The sequence below is a fragment of the Adelges cooleyi genome, unplaced genomic scaffold (assembly GCF_023614345.1).
Source record: "Adelges cooleyi isolate 19-005CV unplaced genomic scaffold, UGA_ACOO_1.1 ACOO_flye_CR_arks_rails_tigmint_CR_PRNA_8, whole genome shotgun sequence".
Lineage (NCBI taxonomy): Eukaryota > Metazoa > Arthropoda > Insecta > Hemiptera > Adelgidae > Adelges > Adelges cooleyi.
The window spans coordinates 4,184,003-4,196,811 of record NW_026096513.1 but is presented as its reverse complement, the minus strand read 5'-3'; the positions used below and the strand labels follow the sequence as shown (position 1 = coordinate 4,196,811).

General features: G+C 30.1%; 1 protein-coding gene across 1 annotated transcript; it reads right to left on the bottom strand.

The window, feature by feature from the left end:
* Positions 1-6,681: 6,681 nt before the first annotated feature.
* Positions 6,682-12,678, bottom strand: LOC126845583 (transcriptional regulator ERG homolog). The gene is made up of 3 exons (XM_050584307.1): positions 12,450-12,678; positions 9,215-9,461; positions 6,682-7,450 (listed from the first exon to the last, which is right to left on the bottom strand). Exons 1-3 carry the CDS (start codon positions 12,562-12,564, stop codon positions 7,105-7,107), a joined length of 708 nt encoding a protein of 235 aa, XP_050440264.1. The 5' UTR covers positions 12,565-12,678; the 3' UTR covers positions 6,682-7,104.
* Positions 12,679-12,809: the final 131 nt, after the last annotated feature.

Here is a 12,809-nt window from a genome sequence, read left to right as displayed (position 1 = left end):
AAAATGTTTAAAAAAAAAACTATAAAGGTATTAACAATTGGTTAACAATTGGTTTTACTTTAAATAGGCTATATGTTTTAACATGTAAAGGATCAATCATGATTTTTCAATGAAACATATTGAAGAAATAACCAAATATATATTATATACCACTTGAAAATCAAAATAGATTGCAGTTTTATAATCAATTCATAAAAACGTTAGGTATGGTTTAAGAAAAAAATATTATAAGACAGATATAGTTTTCTGTGTGTTTGTAGTAACAACTTTATACTTAGTTAAATATTTAGAGAAATAAAGTGGCTGGTGAATTAAGTAGAACTCTCGCAACACCCGCGTGTGGTAATATTTTACTACATTCCATTGCTACATTAAGAATAGGATATTACTTATTTAAATACCTTCGATTACATCGCTTTATTATTATCCACCAGTTGGACAGTACATTGCCGTGTTCACCAGATTATCAACCACTTATTTTCGCAAACTGTCAATAATACGTTGCACTCAGACACCACGCCGGCTGTGTTTTAAATCAATGGCACCTTTGTGGGCCTTTATAAATATTTAACACGAGCACCGTTAATATTCGTCAACTGGTGTTCTCTCGTTCCCACCATAAAATAGTAGTCAACTGTGCATTTCGGTGTTAACAAGACGGCTGATTTTCCCCACTATAGTGTTCTAGTGCATTGGCGGGGTCTCTGAATGGATTTTAAAATAATCTCATCTTAAAAATTCATCATTAATTACTCGTCATTGGCATAAACAATTTTAAACATTTTTAATCTCATCAATTCTGAGGTCCTTTATTTTACTTTTAATGAAACCTTAGCGGTTGTTACATTAAAAACCAACGACTTAGACCAGACATAAAAAAATATCCGGATTTGTGTAGCGCGTTCTATTGGTTTAGCTGTGTGTACTTTTTCGATCTGAAAACGTACCACAGATGGCGCATCATTCGAAAATATATTGAACGCTTGTCAAAATCAAAACGAGAAAAATACACAACTAAACTAGGTATCTGCCTAACCCACAGAACTTCACGGCTAGCTAGAACATCTAAATGTTTAATTTAAAGAATATGAGTGATTTTTATCATTTTGACAGGATCTTCACTTTTGAAATAACCTATTTTATTCCCAATATAAATCAAATAAAATACTGTAATAAAATATTATATTATGTAATAAAATACTGACTCACTAATTCTAAGTAGTATTTTCAAATTGATTGTTTAAATCCTCTAATCATTGAACTTAACCTCTTTGTATTCTCTTTTAGATAATCAAGTTAGTTCTTTCCAACGACATTTTAGATTTTCTAGTGTAACAGGCAAATTCAAGAAATTAAAAACAGCAAAAAGGAGATTTTTTAAATAAATTTGTTTTATAATTTATCAAAAATATAAAATGTACAATTGAATCAAACTTAACGTTAAATTAATAGCAGTACTACACGTGTACATATTATGTAGTCAATAAATAAAATAATAATAATAACGATAACGACGGCCGGATAATGTCCACGAGACTTCTACCTAATTAGTACTACTAATCGAATATAATATTATTACAAAAATAATGACAATTAGAACAATTTGACCGTTGGTTGTTAAATTATGTGCCAAGACAGTAAATGAATCTTAGAGTATTTGCATTACATTCTCGGTGTTAATAACAAATAATCAGGGACCAAGCGGGCCAAATTGAGGTGTTCAAATTTATTTTTAAACAACTGAAAGGCTTTGTCAGCTAAGTGGACCGATTTCATTTTTTACCGTAAGAGCATGTTATCGAGGAGTTTCGACAAATCTCTCTCTCTTTCTTTCTCTCTCTCTCTCTTTCTCTTTCACTCTCTCTTTCTCTCTCCTCTATCTCTTTCTCTCTCTCACTCCCTCCCTCTCTCTTTTTCTTTCTTTCTTTCTTCTTCTTTCTACTTTCTTTTGACATTTTCTTGTCTTAGCTCAGGCACATAACCAAAAAAGCGTTATCAAATAAGCGTAACGAAAAAAGAAATGAAGAGAGAAAGAAATAATAAGAGAGAGTGAAAGAGAGAAAGAGAGCAAGAAAGAGAGAGAGAGAGAGAGAGAAAGAAAGAGAGAGAGAGAGACTCTCTTTCTCTCTCTATCTCTTTCACTCTCTCTTTCTTTCTTTCTCTCTTTCTCTCTCTCTCTCTTTCTCTCTGTCTTTATTTCTCTTTCTCTCTCTCTCTCTTTTTCTTTCTCTCTCTCTCTCTTTCTTTATTTCATTTCTTTTTTCGTTACGCTTTTTTTGTGTCAGAGCTAAGACATGAAAATGTCAAAAAAAAGTAGAAAGAAGAAGAAAGAAGAAATGAGAAGAAAGAAAAAAAAATAAAGAAAGAAAAAGAGAGAGAGGGAGTGAGAGAGAGAAAGAGTTAGAGGAGAGAGAAAGAGAGAGAAAAAGAGAGATAGAAAAACTAGAAAAACTAGAAAAACTTTTCTATGTTTTCTAATTTTTATAGTTTTTATAGTTTTAAAGAAAAAAAAAAAAAAAGAAACAAACAAACAAACAAAGAAAAGAAAGAAAGAAAGAAAAGAAAGAAAGAAAGAAAGAAAGAAAGAAAGAAAGAAAGAAAGAAAGAAAGAAATAAAAGAATGAAAGAAACAAACAAAGAAAAAGAAAAAAACGTCTTGGTTTCTTTGTTTATTTCTTTCTTTTCTAGTTTTTCTAGTTTTTCAGGTTTTTCTAGTTTTTCTAGTTTTTCTAGTTTTTCAGGTTTTTCTAATTTTTCTATCTTTTCTAGTTTTTCTAGTTTTTCTAGTGTTTCTAGTTTTCTAGTTATCTAGTTTTTCTAGTTTTTCTATCTTTTTTAGTTTTTCAGGTTTTTTTAGTTTTTCAGGTTTTTTTAGTTTTTCTAGTTTTCCTAGTTTTCTTGTTTTTCTAGTTTTTCTAGAAAAGTTAGAACAACTAGAAAATCTAGAAAAACTAGATAAACTAGAAAACCCTAAAAAACTAGAAAAACTAGAAAAACTAGAAAAACCTGAAAAACCTGAAAAACTAGTTAAACTAGAAAAACTAGAAAAACTAGAGAAACCTGACAAACTAGAAAAAATAGAAGAGATAGAAAAGTTTTTCTAATTTTTCACTAATTTTTCTAGTTTTTCAGGTATTTCTAGTTTTTCTAGTTTTTCTATCTTTTCAAGAAAAAATAGAAAAACTAGAAAAAATAGAAAAGTTTTCCTAGTTTTTCTAGTTTTTCTGTTTTTCAGATTTTCTAGTTTTTCAGGTTTTTCTAGTTTTTCTAGTTTTTCTAATTTTCTATATTTTCTAAAAAAACAAGAAAAACTAGAAAAACTAGTGAAAAATTAGAAAAACTTTTCTATCTTTTCAAAATTTTCTAGTTTTTCAGGTTTTTCTAGTTTTTCTAATTTTTCTAGTTTTTTTAGAAAATATAGAAAATTAGAAAAACTAGAAAAACTAGAAAAACCTGAAAAACTAGAAAATCTGAAAAACAGAAAAACTAGAAAAACTAGGAAAACTTTTCTATTTTTTCTAGTTTTTCTATTTTTTCTAGTTTTAGGGTAAACGTAGTTTATTCTTGCTATGTTAAAATATTTGTAGAATTAAACAATTTGAACAATTAACTCATATGTATGGGTTAAAAGGCAACCTTAGACATTTGTGAATCTTTTAAGCCACAGTACAGCCCTATTGGTGTGGTATTTTTGGAAAAAAAATTCAGTTTTTTTGAAATTTTTGAGATAGTTCGAAATTTTGGTTTTTGTAAATTTTGAGCTAGTTCGAAATTTTGTTTTTTTGTAAATTTTGACAATTTAAATGCCAGAAATGGGCAATTTTATCAGATATTCTGATTGCAGACAAAATTCTCTTGAGTTTGATCTAGTTTTGATCGGATTTAGTGCCAAAATTTAGAATTTAAGTAGGTATTAGTGTGTTATTTTCATTGTACATACCTTGGGTAAACCTAGTTTATTCTTGCTATGTAAAAATATTTGTACAATTAACACATATGTATGGGTTAAAAGGCAACCTAAGACATTTGTGATATTGGCATCAATTGTTGATCATTATACGGTGCAGTGTCAAATATTTATATTGATTATTGCATTATAGACAGTGTGTTAATCACTGATTGTATTCTACTTTGATATATATCACTAGATACCTATATAACTTATAATACCACATAGATGGTGCAGTAGGAATGTTATTGCTTTGTAAATTCATCAGTCATCAACCATATACCTCACCAATATCTTACAATATTTATTCCAATAATTTCCATCTAAAAAAAAAAATCAACCCCAAAACAGTTAACTCACAACATCAACCTAACGCCAGAGTTGTCAAAGTTATTTAACACATGTTATTTATTACATCTAGATAGTAGGGTAGTGTGTAATTAGTAACATGTTGATTATAAATACTAGTTAAGTAGGTAAACTGTATAGTATATATCTCAATCATCTCTACATAGTATAAAACAAATTCGTTTACCGCATCTGTGCACGATTTTCTCAGTAACTACAGAACGGATTTTATTCCGGTAATAGATAAAACGTTCCACGAGGAAGGTTTACCGTTTAGGTGCATAATAATTAATATATGAATACCTATTTTGTTGCAATTTTGTATTTATTAACCCAGGTGAAGCCGGGTACCGGGTAGTTAGTATATTTATAAACTATAATCAATGTAACTAATAAACAGAACTTTTTTTTTCTGACGGCCAAAATCCCAAAGTTATACATTCATAGTAATCATTTTTGTAAAACGATATAAAACTCATAACAAAATTTTTGTTTGTAAAAATTGTAGAGTTCTCAATTTTTATTAGTAATATATTTTTATTAGAAACAATATGTGAAGGAATTAACTTTTTCAAATTTTGACCCACTTGAGTATAAATTGCATATGATTTCAATTTTCAGATACATGCTTCTCGAGTAAATCAGGCCAGAGGAAAAATTAGTTGATATCTTGTTTGTAGAATAAAATAAAGTAGATTAAAAAACTAATCTAAAAATAACGTTTTTATGCGCTTTCAAAAGTATGAAATAACTTTTCGGGGGTCTTGATAACCAAGTAGGACAGGTGAACTAGAAAAACGTGTTTACTTATTACTACTATTATATTATGTATACTTATGAATTACTTAACATTACTGTGCTTAATTTTACATGCCATGTCATTAAGTATTATTTTATTTAGAAGAGAAAGGATGATTGTGCATGAATTATGAGTTAAGGTATATGATTAATGAGAAGAGAATGTTATTATATATTCAGACGTGTTAAGTAGTAAAGATGTGCCCCACGTTTTTCTAGTTCATCTGTCCTATTTGGTTATCAAGACCCCCGGAAAGTTATTTCATACTTTTTAAAGCGCATAAAAACGTTATTTTTAGATTAATTTTTTAATCTAATTTAGTTATTTTGTTCTTTTTCGTTTTCGTATGTACGTATCTATATATTTAAATGTACAATGTTATATAATGAATATACATATTGTTATACATATATTTTACATATAAATAATATTATTACAATATTATATAATAAAATCCGTCCATTTCGTCTGTGAGCGGTGATTACATTAGAAAAGGCTGCATGGTCAGAAGGATTATCATAATAATTAGTAATCAATTTAAAAGCTTATAATTTTAGATTTATTACTGTATAAATTATCATAAAAGTTGAAATCAAGTTGTAATTACTATATAAATTATCATAAAAGTTGTAAGAAAATGCAAAAAAGTGTAATGATGGGAACGGGTTTGAACCTGGTACCGCTCATATCTGAGCACCGTTCACGCCCAAACGCACCACGCATAATTTTTGCTGGCGGGTGAGAAATAAGTCTTTTTGAATTGCATAATTCCACCCGGACGACGGACAAGAAATTGATCCCATTTTAACCCCCTTAGGGGTGGAATTTTCAACCTCTTGTGGATAAATAATGCATTGTCATCAAATTGTGAGCTACCCTGAAAGTTTCAGCCGGATAGCTAATCGGGAAGTGCTCGAAATTTGAGTTGCAAGATTCCACCTGGAACGACAAACAAGATTGTGAGTTCATAAAAACGTTATAATAATAATTATAATAAAAACGTTATAATAATTATAAAAACACATATCATGGTAGAACCAATACTTTCTCAGCTCCGCATTGAAGCTAAGGAGCTGAAAAAATACAACTATAACAATTACATTTAATATCAAGAATGGAGGCAAGCTTCGTTTTTTAGTAGGTACGTGAACTTTACAAATGATTTTCTTGGTTTCATTTATTCTCTAACATAAAATATTTCAAACTTAACAATTTAATAATTGATAAATGATAATATTCGTTTATAATGTGCACATTGTATATATTATTAATGTGACCATTATTTTGATTATTTTTATGCAGCTCATGATTTTACTGTTAATACAAAGCGTACAATTTCCTAATTCTATTTACCGAATATATTAATATCCTGTAACCCATTAGGTACATTGCGTTACAGCGTTACAGCGTTTATATATTTTGTCTGTAACATATAAAACTAATAATTTATACTACACGTAACATTGTGTTCTGAATAATTAAAGATTATCATGGTATTAATATGATTAATTATATAAATGATGAGGACTTAAGAACAAACAAAAATATTTATCAAATTCGATAATATTTTAATGTATTTACAGGATATATTTTATGACAAAGTACAGTTGTAGTGTATAAACATAGTAGGTACACGGAAAAAAATATATAGTTGGACCAACTAAAATTATGGTAAATATAATCGGCCAACTAAATGTTTAGTTGGTCTAACTATATATTTTTTCTGTGTACTAAAATAACTTATTCCATTTACGGAATGGGCTGCAGCAAATGACACCATGCATTGGATTCGAATTCAAAAGTACTGAAAGTACATAACATTATACTAACACAGATTTTTGCTGTTATGTCTAATATAAGAAAACAAAAATATAGGACTTATGTTCAGACAGATTTTTTACGATAATCAGCTTAATAATAGAAAAGCGATTGTGGTTTATGTTATTCTACTGAGATTTTTTTCAACTCTAATTTTGGAACAATGGATTTATTCTTTGACATGAAAATATTAAGGCGGATAAGGTCTTGGTGGTGCGGGAGGATGCTGGTGATGATGGTATAGAGTGGACAGGCCGGCGGCCGACGTGGCCCAGTAAGAAGGTCCGGTGGGGAAAATGGCTGTCGGCGTGGACACTGGTTGTTGGCCATAGAGCCCGCCAAAATCCGGCGGGTTGGCTGCGTTCGAAGAAGAAGACGCCGCGGGCGACGGTGTGGAATGTGGTGGACCCACAGGAGAAGGCTGAGGAAGCTGTGGCTGACTCTGATGACAAGCGGTCATAAGACCATGGAAGTCAAACTTGTACGCGTACCGCTTGCCGTGAACTTTGGTCATGATGTTCTTGTCATAGTAATACCTGTACAAAAATAACACAAAAATTTAATCAAATATACACTAGTATATTGGTATATTATATAAGTACTGATGACGTGGAGATACTAATAGTGTCATTATAATAGTGATAAACTTTGGAATATTTGAATAAATCCCCATAGGCGCAACTAGACCTACATTTTAGGGGGTGCTAAAATTATGTATACAACAAAAATCCCCACCCCCCAACACATTAATTTCAAACCCATTGATAACATATTTTCGTAACACAACTTCATATAAGCGAAAAACTTGCGAGTTGCGTAGATGGCAGTTTAAAAGTAACTCTTAACGTAACCAAATACCCAGCATCAGTATATTGTTGAATAAACATAACTCTTACCTTTGAATCATTAGATATAGAATAAAATATTTGAAAACAAGAATATTCTAAAATATATAATATTTTTATTTTATTACGTTTTAAAAAATCAACTTATATCAACATAATTTTTCTCTTTTTCTCGGCATATTTGTTTAAAATGGTTTCTGTAGTTATTAAATTTAACAAGTCTCTTTCAATATTTGACAAAGCTAAATTTGAAAATTTTTGCTGTAGCATACTTGATCGTAACCAGTTTTTGATTCTCCGCATTGCCGAAAAACTTCGCTCGCAAGTAGCTGAAGTAACTGCTATTGTCATGGCAATTTGCATACATTTGTGTAAGTTTGGAAACGAATTTTTTTTTATTTTCTCTTTCACATCTTTTTGTGTAAAGTTAGTTGGTAGGCAGTTATTAACAACCATCATTACAGCTTTTAAAACATCAATATTTACACTTGAAATATCCTACCAAATACCCAAATCGTTAATGCCTATGACATTTTTTGACGTTCCCGATGAACAAGACACTCCTGGGTCATCCAAGTCTACGTTTTCATGTGTAGGTTTTTGTTTTTTAAAAATACTGAACATTTAAAAAAAATAATAAGTAATAAAGTCGTAGGTAAACGCAACATGCGGACACGGACACTTGAATGAGTACTCAACAGTCGACAGTCCACAAAATTAGATGTGATTAGATATTAATGTAATATTATGATTTGGCCGATAAGGCGATAAAATGTTTACATAAAACGCACAGAGGGTTTACCCGTAATATTGTAATCTACCACCGCGTATATCCATATAGTGCTTAATGATGTAACCCATTGGCTAAAAATAGCTCATAATTGTCGTGTGCACTCAATTTCTCGGTAATGTATATTTTATCGCTAATCATTCATGAGTTGCTGGGACTTTTGACCAAAATAGTGTTAATTATTTTTCAGTAAATATTTCATAGTTTAGAAACATAAAATTGATGGTATTTCAAAATAGTTGTAGTATGTATGATCTAAAAAAATCAAGAGGTGCTAAGGACCCTTTTGCACCCCCCTAGTTGCGCCAATATAAATCCCATCACTATTTTTTAAACATAGATAGAATAAAAAAACGTTCTGGCAGCTCAGTAAACTGAAAAAACTAAAAATCCAAAGCCAAGTAGAACCATGGGAAATTCTCCACTTGACCAATAGCTTTAAAAACAGCTGATTTCTGAGGCCATGCTAAATTAATTTTTTATGACTTTAAATATAATTCCAATTGTACTTAGAATATTCTACTAATCTTATTAATATTTTGACATTTTATGTCTTTACTTTGGCACACAATCGGAAAAATCGACAGTTTGTCGTCCAAATTATATTAGTAGTCATTAGCCAGTATCACAGAGTAAGTGCTTTATATTTAAAATACCTAACATACCTGAGTGCTCTGCTGAGCTTATCGTAGTTCATATTTGGTTTAGATTTGCGTTCTCCCCAACGCCTGGCTACCTCGTCTGGGTCTATGAGTTTGAACTCTCCGCCTGGCCCGTCCCAACAAATACATCCAACGTTATTCGAGTCAGCTAATAATTCTAATAGGAATTGCCACAGTTGTATCTGTCCAGATCCGGCAGTTGCTTGAGCCACCAATCGGCTACTGGCGGCATTAACCACTTCATAAGGATCTAAAACGTTTAAAAACAAAAATGTATAATAGTATGCTGGTATTCTTGGTAAACCAAGTCTCTTTATTATAATACGCGCCTAAGATAAATGATTGTAACGCCAAATGAACATTGTAAATACATGAGCAATGTACTACATTTTGTGTCTAAAAGAAGAAATAACAAGCTATAATTTTTTATCACAAATAAAAATTTCGTATAGGAGAATTCTATTTATTTATATTAACTTCACTTTGCACAAAGAATAATATATAATTATAGATAGATTTTTTTTAAAACCAATTTCACAAAGAACAACAGAACTAGAATAATTTAATCTTGGTGAAAGCAACTTGAGATACGAGTATAATACAATAATATATTTATATTATCATATTTTACATTTTTCTAGAGTTTTTTATAACACAAATATTCATAAAGAGCAACCCCTTTCTTATTAAATGCTAACATCGAATATCCTCTTTGGGTGTAGTATCTCATTCATGTAATATGTGACCTAATCTAATACTATTATGCCGATTTTGATTATATCATAAAACACTGTCTATTACTCTCTACGGGAGGGAACAGACCCTCCGGCTTCCCTTATTGTACACCTACCTAATCCTTTTTATTGTCCTAAAACAAACATTGACTCGTCATTCTTTTTGTACAAAGAGGAAAAATCATGCCGATGTGAATAGTAAAAAAAAAAATCGCGTTTTTTTTAATATTAGACTACGTTATTATGAATGTATCTATTGCCAATGCGTCTATATGCTGAGCTATATCCCTTAACACAAAAATTAAACACACTTTGTATGTGAAACACAAAAAATACTTGTTTTATTTTTAAAAATATTTTAATTTCCACTTATTCCCTTCTCATATTTTGGATTGATTTGGCGTTTGCATTTTGATCTTATTGTTGTGTTGTATAATATAAAAGTATTTTATTTTAGACTACCACAACACTTTTAGATTTTAGCCTAAGCTTTATCATATCACCTATATACTTTATATAAGTATATATTATCAACCGGTACTTATTCTCACTAAATGGTAAATATTTATCAACAAATACAATTGTAATGGTTTTTCTTAACAGTTAAGTTACTTAAGCAACTTATTTATTAATTGTGCTTTATACGAAACTAGTATAATATAAATGTGAAATTGTCTAAAATTATTAACATTGATATCCATGGGAAATTAATTCATCCATTCTATTGTTCAATTACTACATGATACATTTAAACAGAGTTTTAATTTTTCACATTTAGATTATCTACAGGGTGATACATTTGATGTAAGACATTCATTTTCTCAGAAAACATGAACATTTTAAAAATAATTTTTTTCCTTTACTTGTAGGTACCTATTTTACTATATTTTTCAATACGTTTTATTAGTCTGTTCGTTTGCATATAACTTTGCAAAGATATTACATTTCTTCTTATAATTATAAGAAATACCGAACGAATATTGATCTTAAACTCAAATCTTTACAATGCCATAGCAAACAAAGAGATTGGTAAAAATTAAAAATTTTAACTATAACACTTTTTAAATTATTTTATCTAAATATTTTTAGACTGTTTAACATGTTTCCATTTAAAAAAAAGAAAATCCATACTTATTTTACGTATAAGCAATGAAGACGAAAATTTTCTGAGTACTAAAAAATATAGTAAAATATTACAAATAAAAGTACAGGAAAAAAATAATTACCAAAATATTCATATTTTCCGAGAAAATAAGTGTCTTACATCAGATAGATCACTCGATATAACGCTACACATACAAAGTGTATTTTGGGTTTCTATCTTCGATGCGGAACTGAGAAAGTATCGTTTGTACAATGATTTATTTTTATTCTTTTTTGGTCTTTATGTACCAAGTCTATACAAGAAATTAAATTTTTGATCCAATAAAGTAGCTAAAATGTACTTTATTAAACTAACAATTCAAAAGTTTACCCCTTTCATTTAAAAATCGAGAAAACACCTAAAATACGTACTTACTTTTCTATTAAAAAATTACAGCGTGTTATAACTTTTTAAAAATAGTCGAATTAGTTAAATCTGTAGTCAAACTTTTTTAGGATGGAATATGCTTTAGCCTTGGCCCCCTCCCGAAAACGACACTAAATTACGTTACTAAAGTAACGCGCCTAAACGTATAATAACATAATATATAAGATACCATCAAAATAATAACAAGTCGTCGTTGTCCTGCAAACGTTTGGCCAGAACATACAATTAAGACTATACTTTCATCATAAATCGCAAGGAGATTATAGATCAGAAAAATCACAGTTCAGGAGCCAGCAGGCTAAAGCAAGTAGACTGTAACTTTTTTTTGTTAAGGACACCTTAAAAAAGCTAAAATTACTCCATGTCAGTATTACATTTTAAGTTTGAATAATTATTAAACAATTAACATGTATCAAAAATAAAAATGTTTCTTTATATCGTTAAGTACGATATATGGTTTAGAACAATAACACATTATTATAGACAAACGATCAACCCTAATCGTAATTCACCCTTAAAACTTAAAAGAGAATTTAAACACATTATTGCTATTACAATAATTTTTATCCATATTTTATGTATTTCTACCATCTACAGATTAGCATCGAAGCGTTGTATAAAAAGATTAAAGTTCTGAGTTATTATAAACTACAATTAATTCGAGATGAGTAAAAAAAAAATGTTTATCTTGTTTTTCAAATCATTTTTATAGTAATATACGAGATAAATGTATTTTAAAATTTAATTATGTATTATGTATTTGAATAAAAATAATTTTGGAATGAAATTGTATTACATATCATATAGAATATTATTTTATTGCATATTTTCGTCTTTTTGCGTATGTTTAATGGTAGATGTACTTTTAAGCTAAAACCTCAGTCAGTTTGTCAGAAAAATAAATTTAATGAGACATGATTTAGAACGAAATAAATTGGATTTACGTCCTCTCAAGAACGTCTGCGTAACAAACCGTTGTAGAAGAGTTGATGAGCCGAATGTCCGAAAGGTTTGGCCCGGTTGAGGGCGGTAGCCATCTGCAAGTGTCTCCTAAGATCATGCCGATCGCAAGCCGATAGCTGCCACATCTATTTGCGAGGGCGTCTGTTGTGTTATAATCACGTCCGCACGGTTTGCAGCATTTCTGGTTAGAAGGCCGGCGACAGCTGACGACGGTAGTGGTACGGCTGAGTCGACGTACTCGCGCCAAATGCAGACTCGGCCGGTCTCGAACACTTTGGCAACACTTTGGGTGCAAACAGCTTCGGTTTGGAAAAAAACGTTTTCCACACAGATTTTTCTTCGGCCGGCAAGTACGGTGAATGCACATCGA

Excerpts from the sequence above, each read along its gene's own strand:
- LOC126845583 (XM_050584307.1), bottom strand. The coding sequence starts at position 12,564 with ATGTGGCAGCTATCGGCTTGCGATCGGCATGATCTTAGGAGACACTTG. Across the intron at positions 9,462-12,449 it reads TCATCAACTCTTCTACAACG|ATCCTTATGAAGTGGTTAAT; the intron begins GTTTGTTACGCA and ends TAAACGTTTTAG. Across the intron at positions 7,451-9,214 it reads AAGCTCAGCAGAGCACTCAG|GTATTACTATGACAAGAACA; the intron begins GTATGTTAGGTA and ends ATTTTTGTACAG.